The 19,421-nt window shown below is 33.0% G+C and overlaps 3 protein-coding genes and 1 non-coding gene across 8 annotated transcripts; 2 read left to right on the top strand and 2 right to left on the bottom strand.

Moving 5' to 3' along the window:
• The first annotated feature begins 1,398 nt into the window (after positions 1 to 1,398).
• Positions 1,399 to 3,428, top strand: LOC112697317 (probable xyloglucan endotransglucosylase/hydrolase protein 23). The gene is made up of 3 exons (XM_025750445.3): positions 1,399 to 2,459; positions 2,553 to 2,746; positions 2,844 to 3,428. The coding sequence occupies exons 1-3, from the start codon at positions 2,076 to 2,078 to the stop codon at positions 3,229 to 3,231; spliced, it is 966 nt and encodes a 321-aa protein (XP_025606230.1). The 5' UTR covers positions 1,399 to 2,075; the 3' UTR covers positions 3,232 to 3,428.
• Positions 3,429 to 4,122: 694 nt separating this feature from the next.
• Positions 4,123 to 6,940, bottom strand: LOC112697272 (uncharacterized). 2 transcript variants are annotated; one of them, XM_025750379.3, is made up of 2 exons: positions 5,069 to 6,940; positions 4,123 to 4,437 (listed from the first exon to the last, which is right to left on the bottom strand). In XM_025750379.3, the coding sequence occupies exon 1, from the start codon at positions 6,739 to 6,741 to the stop codon at positions 5,077 to 5,079; it is 1,665 nt and encodes a 554-aa protein (XP_025606164.1). In that variant the 5' UTR covers positions 6,742 to 6,940; the 3' UTR covers positions 4,123 to 4,437; positions 5,069 to 5,076. The 2 variants fall into 2 exon arrangements, with proteins under 2 accessions (XP_025606164.1, XP_025606173.1); XM_025750388.3 differs by having other exon boundaries at positions 5,323 to 6,940.
• A 567-nt stretch (positions 6,941 to 7,507) lies between these two features.
• On the bottom strand, positions 7,508 to 10,362 carry LOC112697250 (uncharacterized). Of its 4 annotated transcripts, none has more exons than XM_025750355.3 (8): positions 10,122 to 10,362; positions 9,787 to 10,033; positions 9,645 to 9,709; positions 9,502 to 9,566; positions 9,128 to 9,223; positions 8,923 to 9,053; positions 8,440 to 8,545; positions 7,508 to 7,948 (listed from the first exon to the last, which is right to left on the bottom strand). In XM_025750355.3, the coding sequence occupies exons 1-8, from the start codon at positions 10,301 to 10,303 to the stop codon at positions 7,617 to 7,619; spliced, it is 1,224 nt and encodes a 407-aa protein (XP_025606140.1). In that variant the 5' UTR covers positions 10,304 to 10,362; the 3' UTR covers positions 7,508 to 7,616. The 4 variants fall into 4 exon arrangements, with proteins under 4 accessions (XP_025606140.1, XP_025606154.1, XP_025606146.1 ...); XM_025750369.3 differs by having other exon boundaries at positions 7,508 to 7,941; XM_025750361.3 differs by having other exon boundaries at positions 9,128 to 9,214.
• A 5,986-nt stretch (positions 10,363 to 16,348) lies between these two features.
• LOC114924434 (uncharacterized) lies at positions 16,349 to 17,290 on the top strand. Its single transcript, XR_011880572.1, has 2 exons — positions 16,349 to 16,812; positions 16,904 to 17,290. It is a non-coding gene; the product is annotated as an uncharacterized protein (transcript).
• Positions 17,291 to 19,421: the final 2,131 nt, after the last annotated feature.

Below are 19,421 nucleotides of genomic sequence, written 5' to 3'. Positions count from 1 at the left end.
AAAGAATAATATTCTATCTTCTCTTATTCTTGTCATAAGTTTGAAAATTTCATATTATAATGGGAGTAACTCTTTCAATGGAAAATTTTCGAAATATAAGACCTTATCCTTAAAATTTACATAAAAGAAAGCCAACATGTATTACTTGAACTAACTCATAGGTTGGTTGAATTCAATTTATTTAAATATTATTCTTTAATATCAATTATATTGGTGGGGGAAAAGATAGGACATTAAAATGGTGATGACTTTATATATTTGTGTATGTGAAAACTGAAAAGTAGGTCTAAAGTAACAAAACTAATATATTATAACTAGTGAGCTTCAAAGTAATTTAGCATGATTAGTTCTTGCTGAATAATGTGTTGGGTATTAGTATTGTGAATTAAAAATTAGTATCATAAAGACTATAATATAGTTTATATGTTATGCATTAAAGTATGTATACTAAAAAGAGAGAGAGTACATAACACTCAAATAAAGACGTCTAAAATATTTTATTTTTGAAAATGCTTTTTAGTAATCAAAATTTAATATATATATATATATATATATAACTAATTAAATTGTATTATTTTTATCAAAATTAGATCAGATAAATTGATTTAGTCAAAAAAATTAATGAACAAAATCTTAAACTGGTCTAAATTAATATTTTTTTATAAAAAATGACTACAATATTTTTATTATAGAAAATAAATAAAATATTCTTATTATTTATATTAATTTTGAGAATCCTAAATCCTAACTCTTCTCTTCTTTTTCTGTCGTTATAGAGTTAAGATTTAGAATTCTCAAAATATAAGAGTATTTTAGTCATTTTTTATAATAAAAATATTGTAATCATTTTCTATAAAAAAAAGATATCAATTTAGATTGGTTTAAGATTTGGTTCATTAATTTTTCAACTGAATCAGTTTTTCCAATCTAATTATGATAGAAATAACATGGTTTAATTGATTATATATGTTAAATTTTAATTATTAAAAAATATCTTTAAAATAATATATATATTTTAAATGTGTTTATTTGAGTGATTCCGATAATATACTATATACAATACATGCACAGATGGGAAAAATTTGAAATAACGTCCTAATGAATTAAAATTGAGACAATAAATGAAATGAGAAAAGAGAGAAGGTTGGATCAAAAGTCAGAAGTGACTACACCAGCCAAGAAGAAGAAGAAGAAGAAGCGTATGCGATATTCTACTTGTCATAAATGGTGAGAAATGCATCTAAATATATTACTAGTAACCAGCTTTGCACGAAAGCAACATTTGACCAGCGTAAGACCCAATCTTATTAGCACAAAGCTTGAAACTAGAAACTTCTAATTTTCTCTATTATTCTCTAACTTTATTATATATATAGCCCCAAGTCCAAATAAACCGGTGATTCCTTTTATAAACTCGTAAATAATAATCCATTGAACACTACTAAGACCATTGTTTTTATGTACGTCACCACGTTTGAAACTACTCTCCCCCCTCCCTTGACATTATAGTACGAATTATTTCAATTTCTAAGAAGCTAAGAGCTCATGAAGGTTATTAATTCATTGACCTAACTACTATTCACAATTTTAAAACTGATTGTATGCATGTATGTTTGTTACATATTTATTATTGAATAGTACAAGCATCACATATAATGTATTTGTCTATTTATGATACAATCAGCTGAAAGAAGACTAGTACAACCTAGACAGCTGCCATCCGATAATTTTTCAAGTGGGTAGAAAAATCAATGTGTGTCCTAAGAACTCATCATACAAAAAGAGCTATTAAAATTGAATCTAGTTAAATACATACATATATAGCACTTGGATATAGATGAGTCCTGATTATATAGCTGGCATGGTCCCTACCTCTGAGGGCTGAGGCAGCCATTCCATGAAAGCCAAGTCAACTCAATTCTTTCTTCTATTTGCATTGTTCTTACACGCTTGTAGTTTCTTCTCAACCACTTCCACCACCACCTTCCAAAACCCAATGACCCCTCACTTTCATAATTGCCTTCTCAATCTCTTAATACACACTCCTTCTATTCCCTATATATATATAACTTTGCATGCACATCATCGATCACTCATATACTTCTCTTGGCTTCTTTTGCTTCCTTCTCTCTCTCTATACATATTTGCCTCCTATTTTCCAACCAAATCAAATTAAGGGAACCATAATTAATATGGGGATTGAGGTACTTATTATTAATATTGTTCTCCTTATAGGGTTTGCGGTTGCTGCATCCGCAGGTAACTTCAACCAAGACTTTGAAATTACATGGGGTAATGACCGTGCCAAAGTCCTCAACAACGGACAGCTTCTGACGCTGTCCCTTGACAAGGCCTCCGGCTCCGGCTTCCGTTCCCGGAACGAGTACCTGTTTGGAAAGATCGACATGCAGCTTAAACTTGTTCCTGGTAATTCAGCAGGCACAGTCACAGCCTATTATGTAAGTATATAATATATCCTTAATTAGCTTGCATTTATGTGTGTATCTTAATTCATAAGTTAACCATATATGCATGCATCTGATTGGTTGCAGCTAAGTTCACTTGGTGACACTCACGATGAGATAGACTTTGAATTTCTGGGGAACTTGAGTGGTGAACCATACACTCTGCACACGAATGTATTCACGCAAGGGAAAGGCAACAGAGAACAACAGTTCCATCTATGGTTCGACCCCACCAAGGACTTCCATACGTATTCTCTTCTTTGGAATCCTCAAAGCATCATGTATGCATATACCACATTACCATCTATCTTCTCTCTACTAATATTGATTATTATTAACTATTTAACTATAACTATAACTATATATTATTATCGTCAGATTCTCTGTGGACGGCACACCAATAAGGGAGTTCAAGAATTGGGAATCAAAAGGAGTTCCATTTCCCAAGAATCAAGCAATGAGGATATACTCAAGTCTATGGGACGCAGAAGATTGGGCCACAAGGGGTGGGCTTGTGAAGACTGATTGGACCCAAGCCCCATTCACAGCCTCATACAAAGGCTTCAATGCACAAGCTTGTGTTTGGACCTCTTCTTCAGGCTCCTCTTGTTCTTCAAAACAAGGCCAATCATGGTTCACTCAGTCACTTGACTCAACTGGGCAAGCAAGAATCCAGTGGGTTCAGAAGAACTACATGATCTACAATTACTGCACTGATACCAAACGATTCCCACAAGGCCTTCCTCCTGAATGCACCCTTGCATGATCAACACGTTTCTTATCATTTCTTTGCCCTGTCTTGTATAAATTGAATAAACAAAAAAAAAAACCTAGGATCTTCCGTTTATATTTTATATATACTTTATTTATTAGGCATTCTACTCTCTGCAATTCAGATTCGTTGTAATTTTTGGTTATGAATAATAAACTTGTTTAGATTGTTAAACAACATTATAAAAGAAATGTGGACTATGTTTACGAATTAACGGCTGTTCTTTCTTCTACAAGTCAAGGGTCAAATAAACACATATTAGAAGTAGAACCATGAGGTAGATGATGTTTTATCTACGTTCTTGCTTGGTCAAGGCTAAAGATAATTCCTCCAAATTAATGTTGGCATAGAAACTTGGCCGATTGTTGAGTTTACCTACATATATTTGAATGTTTCAGTACAAATACAGATCTAAGTAATAAGACGACCAAGTTTAATGTTCTAAACCTCTTCTGTTGCTAAACACAGTGACACAACCCCAACACAATGCAAATGAGATTCTTTGATGCCTTAGCTCGTAGCAATCACAATCACAATCACAAATTAAATGCAAAATAGCCATCACCATAAGCTATTATTATTCATCATTCGAACGTGACCGTGGATTCATTCCATTGAATGAACTCGAGAAGAAAGCGAAAACACATGATGAGGAACTGGGAACCAAAAAGTTATGCTTTGACCAGAAAAGAACGAATTTATGTACTACTAGAAGTTGATATTACACACTGCGCTTTGTTTAAAACAAATTCTTCAATGGTTAGACACTTTTGAGATTATCACTAGTTCTGCAATTCTGTGATTGAGCTCAAGATTGAGAGGAAAGAAATGTAAGAAAAACCTTAAAATATTGTAACTATAAATCTATGGGCCATGAACACGACATAAAAGAAGAAAATGATAATTGTAAGCTCTTCCTACAATATCTATAGCACCAAAATTGAATTTTTATGTTTATGTTTCGACAAGAGAGGGCTACTTTTATTTACAGAGACAGAAACTCAAAACACCTATAAAATCAACTGCCTCAACATAAGAAAGTTATCACTGATTATCTTATAATTTCACCCAGTGGAAGAACCAGAGCACTGCAAATCCAAATGCGCTTTACCTTAACACACCATGCCATAGGTAAACCGGTTGATTTCATTACGACCGAGGAATCAGCACTCACCTTTTCCGCAGACCCTTTCGACCTCCCTGTTAATCATCAGAAGCAGGGTATCATTCAAATAACACCAACATAATTTAAATCAGAGAACCATCATTCTCAATTTCTCATCAGCCTTAAACATAACACAGTGGCAAGTAGGGACGCAGCTGATTGACTCTTTCACAAAGCCCCCCATGCAATTTACAAATAATACAAATACTCTAATTACTATCCACATCTTTCAAAATGGCTCTTACAAAATTCTTGTGGCTTTGATGCCGAATTCGCAATAATTTCAATTCTCTCTGATAATTGAGAGGATGAACAAGAAAACAACATAAAAATTTTGAAAATTAATAAACCAATAAAGCTTTTATCCTCCTCTAGTATGACCAAGTGATGTCTTTCAGCCACAAAACATAAGGAAAAGAATCAATGCGAAGCACTTGAAATCATTTCACTAGAACAACAAACATGGCATATCAAGCAATGATAGTGAGAAGTAGATGAACTACATATTAAACAACATCGCAATCTTGAAGGCATGGCCTCAACTCCAAGTCAATTTGCTTTCACTTGGTGCAGAAATCAATTATCAAAATAAACTCCCAAGAATTTCATAATAATGACAAAAAAAAAGGAAGACAATCATGTCAAAACAAAGTTGTATAACCATACGAAGCAAATCATGCAGAACGAGTTCTTAATTTCTTCAGTCTTTTGACAGATCCGACAACACCCTTAATGACCCTCCTCGCCTTCTTCGCTTTTGGCTTCTTGGTAGGAGAAAGCATCTCCCTGATAGGACCTGGGGGCACACCCTTTTTGAGTGCACTTCCTCTGGGAGCAGCAGAAGGAGGCAACCTCAAGCTCTGAGGAGGTAAAGGAGTGTGTGGCTTCCACACCAAGTTACTTTTCATGGAAAATCTTACCTTCTTGGCGCTCTTCTCCCCATTCATTGCCACAGCAGCGTCATCATCAGCATCTCCACCATCAATTTCAGAATCCTGGGACTTCTTTCCTTTCAAATTTTTTGTTCTCTTCCTCTTCTTAGACATAGCTCCAGCAGATGTAGAATGAGGACTATCACAGGCACTTGCAACTCCATCATCATCTAAACCTTCTTCAGCAGCAACCTTCTCAAACTGCTTCTGGAGGTTTGACATCACAGCCTCATTCAACAGTAGAGTGCCCTCATCATCAACCTGTTTGCCATTCAAATCCCCACCATTCTCATCAGCTACATTTTCACTGTCATCCTCGGCTTTGCCACCCTTCTTCTTCTTCTTTGCTTTCTTAACACCACCAACCTTATTATCCTTCTTACACTTCTTCAACACCTTACCATTAGCAAGGTCCTCGCCCTCCACCTTGGCCTCCTGAGCATCCACCTCCATGCCATTACAAACGGGAACCAAAATTGAGACTTCCTCATCATCATCCTGATCAACAGAATCCGGAATTGAGAACTCAAATCCAGATGCGGCAGCATCCTTCTCAAGCTTCAAAAACTGTTCATGAAGCCCAAACAATACCTTCCTATTCCCTTGACAACACCCAGGATCTGAACCAATACCATAAAGCTTACCAGAAAACCCCATAACCAAACCCACAGTCCCAAGAACCGCAACATCGTCCCCCGAAGCAACCTCCTCGCCAGCCTTCCTTGCCTCCAACAATCTCCTCCCATTCTTCAGCAACACATCAAACAAGCCAGACTTAATCTTCCCTAACAAAACCCTATCAGGCACCCTCCCCATAACAGAATAAAACGGTGCAAACAGAATATCGAGAACCTCAACTCTAACAGGCAGAAACGGCCTAAGCTCCTCCAGAAAAACAGTGGCAAAATGGTAATTAACGCCATTACTACCCTGAAACTTATCCTCGGCGGAGAAAGTGCCCTTGTCCAAAACGTCGACGTACCGGCGAACAAGTTCCAAATCCCATGAATTCTTTTTCAAGAGAGAGAAGAGAGTAGAAATAAACCTGCGGATGAGAAGGTAGAACTTGTCGAGGCGGAGGGCGTCAATGGAAGGCCACTCGCGGCGCATGGTGAGGAAGAAGGTGGAGAGATACTGGAGAGAGAAGGGGATGGAGGAGAGAGAGAGGAGGAGAGAGGAGAGGCGGTTGGCGAGTTCGGCCTGAGGGAGGGGCTTGTCGGAGTGCCAGAAGCAGTAGAAGAGACCCTTCCAAAGCTTCTTGGCGTCGTCGTCGGAGAGGTGGTCGGAGAGGGAAGGGAGCCATGTTTTGAGGAGAACGCGGAGAGCCCTGTCGCGGGTGGTTTTGTTGCAGCACGCTAGCTGCTTTACCAGTGAACGACCCATTTGTTGCTCGGAATCGTTCTCCATTGGGATCGGGGGAGCACTTGGAGATGCAGAAAACCCTAACCTAGTGGAGAGACGAGATTGACGAGCCCAGATTACAGAGGCCAAGAGGGATTTTGGGGGGTTTTTAGGGATTTAAACTTAGCTTTCGAAAAACCCTAAACGTAGGGAAAGAAAATACTCTCTTCTTTTCTTTTTTATGTTTTACTTTTTCAATTTAATTTTGATGAATTATAAGGTAGTTTAATAGTTTTAGCTGTGCTTTCAATTAGATAATACTATATAAGTAAAAATATTTTTTTTTATATTTGATTTCGAAAATGATAATTCAAAAAACAAATGTAATTATATAATTATGTAAAATAATTTATACTATGAATGTATTAAAATTAAATTTATTTATTTTAAAAATTAATGTATTTTTTATATAAATACAAAAAATTATATTTAGAGTGTTAATCGAATTTATTATTTTTAATAATAATTAATTAATAATATTTAAAAATATAAATTAAAAATATATTATTAAATTATTAAATTAAAATAATTTAGATTAGTGACTAAAAATGATGATAAAAATAATAAATTTTACTGATTTTTTATTTTTTCTTGTAATCTATTATTTGAATGGTGTAAGAAATCTTTATGCGTTCTCTGAATATTAAAATTAGTATCCAATTTAATTTAGTTAGGTAGTAATATTATATAACATAGTGTTCAAGGTGTACTAGTTAAGAAATTCATAAAATTTCCCATATTGTAAACAAGTTGATATATGCGCTGGCCGAGATAATATAAATGTATGTTTAATTAAAAAAATAAAGTCAATAAATCACATGAGAAAGACAAAGTTTTCCTCCAAAAAAAAGGCGAATAATATACATTCCTTTAGGAAATATCTATACACACATTTTACTTTTACGAAACAAAAATGAGAATGAAAAGGAGGAAGCACTATGATGCGTGAGGCATAAGTTTGTTGATGGAGACACTAGGTAACTCGTCTTTGATGAGATAGCATTATTATCATTATCACTAAATGGAATAGGTCTTGAAACAACTGGCTTCCATTTCCATATAAGATTAGCATACTCAGGATGATCTACAAAGGGATTCCGATTATGCTGATACATTTTGCATATTCTTTCATTTCTCAACTTCTCTTCCCTCGAAGGGGGATCCACTTCGTTCCACTTCAATAATGTGGAAAGCAACCCCATCTCCCTGTTCTCTGCACCAAACACACAATTGTTACTTCCCTTTCAACTTTAAGGTATAGCATAAATTTACCTTGCCCAAAAAAGTAATGAAAGCTAGAGAGCATCAATTTTCTTTCTTGAAATACTTAAGCATCAATTTGACAAAATGACAGCACAAGATATAGTTAAACAGATTGAGAAGATATTTTCTTTCAGAAGTTACTATTTTTATTTTAACTTATTATAAAAGAACGAAAAAACAATTCGAGAAATGAAAATCGAATTGTATTGCTTGTCATATCAGATGCCAAGTTTGTTACTCACGGATAAACAAGAGATGATAAAATCACTGTCTAATGAAATGAATACCCTGGGTTGACAAAACCAAATACACAAGAAGCAAGATAAACCACACTGAAATTTTGAGAAACATGCAAAGCATATACATTCCCGCTGGGAAACTTTGGTCAGCAATCTAAGCATTGCAGCTGAATGAAAAGTTGAAAACAATAGCCCAACCTACCAATATTTGGAGTATCTGAGAGGCGAAGACCTGGATTCCCCCTCGGTTGCTGAAACCCATAAGCAACTGCCATGTACATTAAAGCCCTTGCGATATCCCCTCTAACCTGAGGTTAATTAGTCTAACTTCAAATGTATATCCAAATCAAAATTTGAATAAATATGTCCATATGAACTGACATCACAGGCTCACAGCTAATTGGAAAACAGACTGATTTAAGTACTTACCTATATGATCATCCTTTAACATCTGATATTAGCTCTCCAGGTACCATTCGAGTTACTCATGAACATCAATTAGAACAATTTAATAGAAATCCAATGTGTCCAACTAAAATGGCTAAGCTCAGGTGCTATAATTCTGAAGTGACAAGACTATAGTGACATACGGGATATGACTGTACTGCCAAGCCAGATCTCTTTTCAATTCATTACAGGATCAGAAATTAGCTACAATTTGCTCAAAAAATACAGAAAAGATTACCCTTGCAGGCGGTGCCCACCTCTGCTTGTCTGTTTCAGTGTCCAATGCAGCTTCTTTGTTTGCTGGACTCAAACATTTGTTTGAGCTAGTCATGCATTCACCATAATACTTATTTCCCCTTGATGAATTGACTGCAAGAAACTTGTAATATAAAGTGAAATGGCAATATTGATTTTTTTAAATACCGAGCAGTGGATTTTCTTACCATTGACATCAGAAGGGCGAATATTGTGTAAATCAGTCAAAGCAGGACCTCCCATCAACCCATAAGAACGAGGCCATAGATGCTCCCCTGTAAAAGCTTTAATGTCAATGAGTGGATTGATCCCCCCCCCCCCCCCCCCCCACAAAAAAAAAAAAAAAACCAAAAAAAACTCTCAACCAATAAATAAATAAATAAATCTTCTCTAGCACAAAAATTGGTAGCTATGGTATATTTACCCTATGGTATCATCAAGAGGGAACAAGGCATGCTACAGAAAGCACTAAAAGCAACTGATAAAAATGTATAGGTAAATAAGATTGGTGAGAAACTAACATCCTACATGGAAAGTCCAACAAATTGTTTAGTTGACTCACTATTCCATCCCTGCGGTTTTCCTGACAATCGTTTTGAGACAACTCTCAATGAGTATATTTCCACTCTGCACAGAGCATACACGAAAAATCAGTTACATATCATGAACAAAAGACATTACTAAATGAAATTACAAAGTCCATACATCCCCGAAGAAGCTTCTGGATTATCAATATCAGCAGCATCAAGAATCTTGAGAGCATCCCACACCTGTAAATTAGATTGTAATAATTTCAGATCTACAGATTTTGAATGAAGTGTCGTACACAATTAAGAGGCGGAAGGACCTCTTGATAAGACAAGGAATGGTGAGGGGCAACGATGCTGTTCAATTTCTTCTTGAGTGGTTCACCTCTTAAATGCATGACAGGGGAATAATAAGCATCAATGTGCTCGCAGGCATAAGAAGTAGAGGAAGCTGGATAGGCAGAAGGTGCAGCAACGAGATTGAGAGAGAGCAAGTAAAAGGAGATAATTCTAGAAAACCATCTCCACCAAATATCACCAAAACATGTTAGCCACCACAGTTGTACCCTAAACGAAAGGTAGAAGTAGTTAGCTTCACAAGATTTTCAGAAATGTTTAATTTGGTGCGGATCTCGAAAAAAAAGAAAGATCAAACCTGTGGTGAGTAGTGGAAGTTGGAATGGCCGTGTTTCGAAGGCTTGACGTGGCAGAGCAGTGGTGGAGGATAGGGTTTGCGGTCGGTGGTGAATGGAGGTAAGGAGTGGCCATTGTCGGGAAGAGGCGGGTCGAAAATGAGGGAAGTGGTAACGGTTTAGTGCCATTGATGCTGTTCCTCATCTTCAGGGAATACCATTATCTTATCGGTACATCATAAATTAACGGAAACACCTAATCGCGGTTTTTTTTTTTTGTCCTAACAATTAAATAACTGGTATCTTTAGGGGTGTCCGCGGATCGGATCGGATCGGATATGGCCAAAAATTCGATCCGATCCGCATTAAAATCATCGGATCGGATCGGATCCAATATCCGCAACTTTTAAGGTTGGATCCGATCCGCACATTTGCGGATCGGATCGGATCGGATATCGGATATATCCGCAAAACACAAAATTATTTTTAAAGGCTTATTTTTATTAAAAAAATATCAATAAAATTCATTTTTTCTATTCTTTTAAATATGTTTACTCTTAAAATAATATTAAACATACTTTTTTTAAATAATAAATTAAAATAATATAACATATATGATAATTATTAATTGAAATAAAACATAAAAAGAATATTTATTTATTTATTTCTTTAATTTTGCGGATACGCGGATATGCGGATCGGATATGCGGATACCAACACAAAATCCGCAATCCGATCCGATTAGTGTGCGGATCCGATCCGAAAGCCTTGCGGATCGGATCCATATCCGCAATTTTTAGATCGGATTCGGATAAACACCGCGGATATGCGGATCGGATCCGATCCATGGACACCCCTAGGTATCTTGGCCTGCTAGTCTACGTGTGTGTACAAATGTTCAAAAAAGTCAACTAGAATCCGTGTATTTTGTTTCAAAAGAAAATTAATTATTATTATTTTACTCGTTAGTGAGTTAATTATTCTACTAATTCAAATTCCATAAATCTAAGGCTTAATGTTTTAAGAATGTTTCAGCGAAAAGAAAAGAGGTGCTTTTAGAGATTTCTAGTATCTGATTTTGTCAAAATCTGGGAAAATATTTGGGAGTTAATATTATTCATGATAGGGCTTCTAGAAAGATGGCGCAGGAGGTCATTGACAAGATACAGAAAAAACTTGCTAGTTGGAAAGGGTGCTTGCTTAACAAGGCAGGCAGACTCTGTCTTGTGAATGCGGTGATGGCTTCTATTCCAGTTTACAATATGCAAGTTTCCCTTCTTCCAAAGTATGCGTGCGACAAGATTGATTCTTTGATGCGTCAGTTCTTATGGAAAGGTCAAGCGAATGGGAGAGGGTTGCCGTTGGTCAAGTGGGACATTGCTATAACTTCTAAGAAGGCAGGTGGCTTTGGTGTTAGAGATACTCTCTGTGCGAACATGGCTCTACTTGGCAAGTTGGTTTGGGATTGTCTGAATAATAAGAACAAGTTGTGGGTGCAGGTTCTAACTCGCAAATACCTCCAGAACTCCAAGGACTTGGGCAGCAGTCATTGTCACAATGCCTCAACTACTTGGAGGAATATTCTAAAGGCTTATGATATCTTAAAAGAAGGATTTCGATGGAATGTGGGAAATATGCAACAATCGATTTGGTATGATGAGTGGAGTCCTCTTAGCAAACTTTGTGAGCTTACGTCTTATGTTCACATATTTGAAACAAATTTTTCTCTTGCTGATTTGTGGAGCAATGGTACTTGGGAGGGGGATAAGCTTGTAACGCCAATTTCTCATGAGATCAAACAGTTTCTTCACAGTCTTGGGCCTCCTTTAATGTCAGAATCGGAGCCCGGATGGATTTGGTGGCCCGCATCACTAAAAGCCTATAGCTCTCGAGAAGGTTATCGTTGGCTCCTGACAAAGAAAGTGAATTTGATCGAAAATAGCAACTGTGGGTGGATTTGGCGCCTTAATTTGCCAGAGAAGATAAAGATGATGATGTGGTTGGGTCTACAAAATGCGCTTCCGACAAATGCCTTCCGGTTCAAGCGTCATTTAACTGATTCGGACAGATGTTCGAGATGCAATGCAGATCTGGAAACAATGGAGCATTGTCTTAGGGATTGTGAGAAATCAAGATGCATTTGGCAAATGTTGGATCCTTTGCTTATTGATTCATTTGAAGGTACTCCCTTGGAATTTTGGATTCGGAAGGTCATGCCGGCCAATGAGGCAATTGTAGGGGCGGGTCTTTGGTGGGTGTGGAGGCATCGTTGCAATGATATTTTCAATAATGGAGATCATTGGTCAAACTATAAGGTTGTTGCTATGGCTCTGATTACTGCTAATGATTTAAGAAAGTCTGCCAGTACCAAGTGTATAACTTTCAAGGATCGAAGGAGGTGGAAACCTCCAACAGGTGACACTTTTAAAGTTAATTGTGATGCGAGTCTGTTTTCTGATTGGAACCTAGCAGGAATTGGTTGTGTTATTAGAGATTCTAATGGGCGTTGGATTTCGGGTTGTTCTAGTAGCTATCCTCCAGGGCCTATCGTCAGATGTGAGCTTTTTGCTGTTTGGAGGGGTTTGATTTTAGCTTGGGATTATGGCTTGAGAGATATTATGTGCGAAACAGATTCTCTTGACATTTTGCACATTTTAAAAAATCCGGCAAATGGGCTAAATTGTGATGTGGTTGATATTCTTCAGAAGATACAGGAGCTTCTATCAAGACCTTGGGTTGTGGATTTTGAATGGATTACCCGTGATGCTAACGCTGTGGCAGATTGGCTGGCGAGATATGCGGTCAAGACCAATTCAATTGGCTGGCGAGATATGCGGTCAAGACCAATCCAACTCATGTTATTTGGTCAGAACCTTGTGATGAGCTTCAGCATCTTATGCTTGTTGATTTAGGATAATCTCTTTTTTTTTCTTTGTTTCTTTTTGTTTAGTCACCAAAAATTGGTTGATATTTGTGGGCACTATATTCGATGGTCCCATAACGTTTTTATTTAATTATAAAAATTATTTTTTATTTTATAAATTATTATTTTATCATTCATCTATTATGTTTATTAACAATCAAAATAAAAAACAATAACGAATCAAATTTTTCATTAATCGTAATAAACCTTTTTGCCGTTCCAATCGATAAAAAGTTTATATTTGATTCGTGACGTTCGTGAGGGTTGTGAAACCGTGTTTATTTGAAAATCAATCGATTAAATTATTAAAACAATCGATTGAATTTCAGGTTTCGCAAAAATCAATCGATTGGTCATATTACCCAATCGATTGAACGATGACTAAAATGTTGATTTTTTAAAATTCAATCGATTTCTTATACTACCCAATCGATTGAATGCTCCAAAGTAATAGGTCTCACAATTCAATCGATTGAATTGTGTACTACGCCATTTTCAATTTTCTTATCCTTTTTATAAATTATTATCTTATTATTCATCTATCTTAACTTTAAAATTCTATCTTCAATTTTTAAGACTTTATTTTGATTTGGATACTTTAATCTTATCTTTTCTTTAATATTAACATTATAAATTGGTGAATAATCTATCATCAATTATTCAATCCCACCCTTAGAATCGTGTATCAATCTCTTTATGTATCATGAAAGAGTGGTGCATGCTTATAACTCGATGCCTGGGTAGTTATAATGTCTCTTGACTTACCCTTTTTTGAAATCATGTATTGACTGGTAATGAATGTTCTTATTTTGACCGGGAATTCGTTGTTTGAAATATTTCTCCTTTTTGAGAAATTCATATCAAACACCCCCAACTGAAAATACCGGTGGTGCAGGGATATCGGTGGTGTAGGAGATATTCAATATTCTCCTGTTTAATTACTTTTTATGTCTGTTCAAATGTTTTGTATTGAAATCCAATTATCCTTCTGTGCTCTTCATCATGCAGAATAGCGAATTGCCGAGTGATGCTGGTGTCATCTCCGGAGCTGTGAAACAGATGTTCGATATATTGGAGGCTTAGAATGCAGAGCACATCATGAAAGTAACGTTATTAGAGCTTTACAATGAGAAAATAACGGATCGTGTGCATCTTGAGGAAACGGTAAAATCTGAATATGATAAGTCTAAAACTCTTATTCCTCTAATGGAGGATTGGAAAGGGGGCTTCCATTGTTAATCTAGAAAGAATTGATTAAAAATTTGTAATATATATACTTCGTATATGTCTTAGCAATATATGAACAGATTATTAAAATGCTTTGATATATATTGCATGGTGTTTTTTTTTCCTAGTCAAGATTCATTAGAGAGGTCAAATCTTGAACAAATGAAAAGAATATAATAGAATGCAAACAAACAAAAAGATATGAAATTTTTTTACATAAATTAATTATATAAAATAAAATATAATTCACAAGACATAAAATTTGTATGGCATTGTTGTTGAAATAATAAATGAAAATAACATTACTTCATCATAAAAATATGAGTTTTTTAAATTAAAATATCTCTATAGTGCATAGAAATAGAAAAAAATTGTAAAAGCTTTCAATCGATTGGGTAACACAACCAATCGATTGAATTGTGCAAATCCATATTGTTTTGATGACTTCAATCGATTGGATAACACAACCAATCAATTGAATTGTGAGACCTCAGGTTGTTTTGAAGCATTCAACAGATTGTGTAGTATAAGCAATCGATTGAATTTTAAAAAACTCACATTTTAGTCATCGTTCAATCGATTGGGTAATATGACCAATCGATTGATTTTGGCGAAAACCATGCTGTTTTGCAATTTTTAATCGATTGTTTTGTGATAACATGTCTTCCAATCGATTGAGTTATGACCTGAAATTCAATCGATTGTTTTGATATTCTAATCGATTGATTTTCAAAGAAACACTGACGGACGTCACGGATCAAATATAAACTTTTAATCGATTGGAATGGCAAAAAAGTTTATTACGATCAATGGAAGATCTAATTCATTATTATTTTTTATTTTGATTGTTAATAAACATAATAGATGAATGATAAAATAATAATTTATAAAATAAAAAATAGTTTTTATAATTAAATAAAATATATAGGTTAATTTATAATTAAAATTAAAAAAGGACTATTTAAAAATTATTATAAAACCTTAAAAAACATGTTTTGTTATGGGAGCATTTAATGATCCAAACGTTATGGCATCATATCCTAGCCATATTTGTGTAGAGCTATCTAAGTGTATTTGATAAACACGTTGAAAGACAAAAAGTAAGTTTAGATTTCTTGAAAACTTGATCATTGGTTTGACAAATTTTTTATTCATGAACGCAGAAGTGATTTCGCATTCAAAATCACATTTGTAAGTAACAACAATTTTAAGTTTTTGTGTTTTACCAATGAACTTTTAGCCATTAACATTTAATCTTTATTTATCTTTTACCAACTTTATCCTTTATACATGTTATTAAATTATTTATAAAATTCTTATCAACTCTCTTTTTCTATTATTTTTATTTTTATTTTTTGTTAATTATTTGTTTGATATTATACATTTTTATAATTGTGATTTTTTTGTATTATTTTTTATTATCTTTTTATAATATAATTTATTGATCCTATTAGATAAAGTAAATTAAACAAAAAATTAATCGTAAATAATAATAAAAAATTATAACATACTAAAAAAGAGTACTAAAAATACTAAAAATATACTATATAAAAAATATTATCAAATTTTTTTTAATTTATTTCAAACACTATCAAGATAAATATTAAATTTTTTTATTATTCTTAGTACCATCTAAAATTTATATTTTTATAGTTTTAATTAAAAATATATTTGTCAATTTTTATATGTTATTTTTATTTTAGTATATAAATATTAATTTTATTATAAAATTAATTAATAAATTCTATTCAAATATTTAAATTAAAATGATAAAATAATATACAAAAATTATTTAAGTTGATGTCTATTTTAATAATTTTTTATCTGAAAGTGATTTTAATTAGAGTAATTTAAACAATATTTATTTTATTATAATCTATTTTGATATAAAAAATATCAAATATAAATTACTTTAATATAAACTTACTTTTCATTAAAATCAAATTTATAACCTCAATTTTACAAAAATTTCTGTTTATAAATTGTAATATAAACACACACTTAATTCTAATTGTGTATCCAAATTAACTTACAAGTCAATTAAGCATTTTTTAAAGTTTATTTATGGTTAAAGTAAAGGGTAACCTGAAATGAAAGAGAGGTGGGCTGCTGAATAGGTGGGATGGTCATGTGAGTAGGCGTGCAACGTGGACTATTGAAGAGGTTCATAGAATGTGACAAGAGCAGCCGAACCAATATATTATTATTAGGCACCACCATTACCATAATACTAAGAATGAATTAGGAAGAAATGAATTAAAGTAGGATATATAATAGGGATAGAGAGAAGCCAAACCCCCTCCTTGGTAACACTAACACATTCTGGAGTGTGTAATGCACCACCGCAAGACGCTTGGCACAACGTGTTTTCATATGCTATATACTATTAATCGGTGTCTCTTCTCTCTTAATTTCTAGCTCCACCACCACCATATCATATATATATAAAGACATTCACACATTACTTATATAACCGCTTTTGTCTCATCGCTATATGGATTGGTGGCGTAAGATCAGAAGAACTTGGTCTGTGCTCTCTACAAGAATCAAGCTTCGCAAATCTGGTAGCTAGCTCCTCCTCTATCTATCTATAGCAATCTCTTATCGTTATTAATTTTGAATTAAACAATTAAGCACATTAGTATGTCTTTGAAGGAGTACGCAACGGTGGGGTTGAATACGGCGGCGATGTTGGGTTGCTGAAGCTGAGAGACGATGTGCAAATGTGTGGGTACAGAGATGTTGAAGTTATGTGGAACATGTTGAGCATAACTCTACATCATGATCAAGTGGAAGCCACCAACTCAACTCCTACCTGCTGCAACCGTAAATCCATTTCCACTGCTTTAATTATTAATTTCTGAACCTCTGTGTATGACAAAGTTTTGCAGTGGAATATATGTGTATAGTGTACAATATATTTTTCTTGCAATACATGTATTTCTTATAGTAAGTAATATATAAGAATAAGGATAAGAAACTAAGAATGAAACTTTTGTTAATAAGAGGGAGAAGAAAAAGTTGAGTTTGATTGCTTCGGTTCATAGCATCTCCATTGTTTGTTATGATTTGTGAAGTAGGTGCCGCTGGGGTAGGTTGGTACTCCCACCAAGTACAGTGTACTTGCAAATTACGAGTTACTATGGGTGGGCGGGTAGGGGCGGGTTTTTGTTTTACCCAATCTATAACAATCCTCGTAGAACTTGTTCTGTTTCTACCCGTAAATAGTAAAATATTGAATTCTAACCTGTCTCTGCGGATACCCGCTCCGCCCCTATCTGCCCCTATAATTATTAAAATCCAATAAATAAAATTAAAAATTTCAAAATTTATATAACTATCATCACATATATAACATAAATTAAAGTAAAAATTTAAATATGATACAATATTATTAATTATTTACTAATTATTTTATATATATTATACATATTATATATTAAAATTATATATATTATATATATAGCGGAACGGGTATTACCTAAATCCGACCCCGCTCCGCTTCTCCCAAAAACTCGCCCCGCTAAAAATCCGCTCCAATGCAGGACGGGTAATTACCCGCCCCGAGCGGGTAGGGACGGGGTGGGTACCCGCGGGTTTAGGTGGTATTGCCATCCCTACAAGTTACAACGCTTAAAATGACTTTACTTTGTCTTTTCTTTAGGGTGGATACGGGTCGGTTTGGTTCGAGTTCAAGTGAAATTAAAACCAAATCGATTAAATTTTAATAGATTTGGTTTGGTTTGAATTTATGTTTTTTGTGCATGTATTCGAATCAAATCAAATTGATTAAATTAGATTGGTTCGATTCGGATAATTGGGTATCCGATGACTTTAAAATTTATTAAAACGACTAAATTTTTATTTTAAAAATTCAACAAGTACAATAAATATTTAACATTAATAGAAATAATCCAAATATATTAAACATCAAAGACATTAAAAACTAAACATTAAAATTCAAACATTCTAATAGTGAATAATCTTTATTTAATGAAAATATAAAAGTGTAATAAAAAATCACAAAAAGTTATATATATATATATATATATATATATATTTGTTTTATTTTTTTAATATATTATTAGATTTACGGAATGGTTCGAGTTTTGCACTCCTAATATCAATATCCAAACCAATAATTAACAGAGTCACAAAAAAAAACCAATAATTAACAAAGATTATCGGTTTGGTTCGAATGGGAGGGTATGTCTAAAATGAGCTCAACAATTATGTGTTTGTTGAATGAGCCATATTTATATAGGCCATTAGATTTTATTAGATAAAAATTAAAGGCTAATATAAAAGAAAAGTATTGATGGACTCTAATAAATATAGAATATTCTAGTACATAAATAAATACTTTAAATGGCAATATTTTAATACACAATATTTTAAACGGCAACAAAATTTTTTATTCTTAAATAATTAAATATAAAATATATGAGTATTTTTTATTTATTAAAATTAATTATTGCAAAAAAAATTATAATATTAAAAAATTATATTAAAACAATATTTTAAACTATAACAAACATAAAAATATAAAATAATTAAAATTTTATTTTATATTACTTAACAAATAATTAGATTATTATATTTAAAATTTATTAACTAATTAAGTTTATTAAAAATATTATTATATAATATAATTTTTTATAAAAATATTTTAAAAATATAATTTATTTAAAATATTATATATAATACATGAAAATATTAATTTTTTATTTTTTTATTTTTTTATAAAAACAGAATAAATAATATAATTTTAAATACATACCTAAATAAAAAAGTTAATATTTTATATATTTTATATAATTTTTTTTAATAAATTTTACTTTTATAAATATTTTGATAAAAAATTATATAATATAATAATATATTTAATAAATTAATTAATTAATAAATTTTAAATATAATAATCTAATTATTTTTTAAGTAATATAAAATAAATTTTAATTATTTTATATTTTTATATTATAGCTTAAAATATCATTTTAATATTATAAAAAAAATTTTGCATAATAATTAATCTTAATGAATAAAAAAATTTATATTTTTTGTATTTATTTAATTTATATTTTTTAGAACAAAAAGTTTCTACCTTTATATAGTAAAATATGTGATAATCTTCTTAATATATATCAGGGGTGGCAAAATGGGTCGAGTCCGT

Source organism: Arachis hypogaea, chromosome 1 (genome assembly GCF_003086295.3).
Source record: "Arachis hypogaea cultivar Tifrunner chromosome 1, arahy.Tifrunner.gnm2.J5K5, whole genome shotgun sequence".
Lineage (NCBI taxonomy): Eukaryota > Viridiplantae > Streptophyta > Magnoliopsida > Fabales > Fabaceae > Arachis > Arachis hypogaea.
The sequence above is the reverse complement of the archived record's forward strand: the minus strand, read 5'-3'. Positions and strand labels throughout refer to the sequence as shown.

Bases quoted from the DNA above. Each gene is read 5' to 3' on its own strand.
- LOC112697317 (XM_025750445.3), top strand. From the start codon at position 2,076: ATGCACATCATCGATCACTCATATACTTCTCTTGGCTTCTTTTGCTTC. The intron at 2,460-2,552 runs GTAAGTATATAA...GATTGGTTGCAG, and splicing joins GCACAGTCACAGCCTATTAT to CTAAGTTCACTTGGTGACAC. The intron at 2,747-2,843 runs GTATGCATATAC...TATTATCGTCAG, and splicing joins TGGAATCCTCAAAGCATCAT to ATTCTCTGTGGACGGCACAC.
- LOC112697272 (XM_025750379.3), bottom strand. From the start codon at position 6,741: ATGGAGAACGATTCCGAGCAACAAATGGGTCGTTCACTGGTAAAGCAG.
- LOC112697250 (XM_025750355.3), bottom strand. From the start codon at position 10,303: ATGAGGAACAGCATCAATGGCACTAAACCGTTACCACTTCCCTCATTT. The intron at 9,224-9,501 runs GTGAGTCAACTA...TTGACATTAAAG, and splicing joins AAAACCGCAGGGATGGAATA to CTTTTACAGGGGAGCATCTA. The intron at 8,546-8,922 runs GTAATCTTTTCT...AATTAACCTCAG, and splicing joins GGTGGGCACCGCCTGCAAGG to GTTAGAGGGGATATCGCAAG.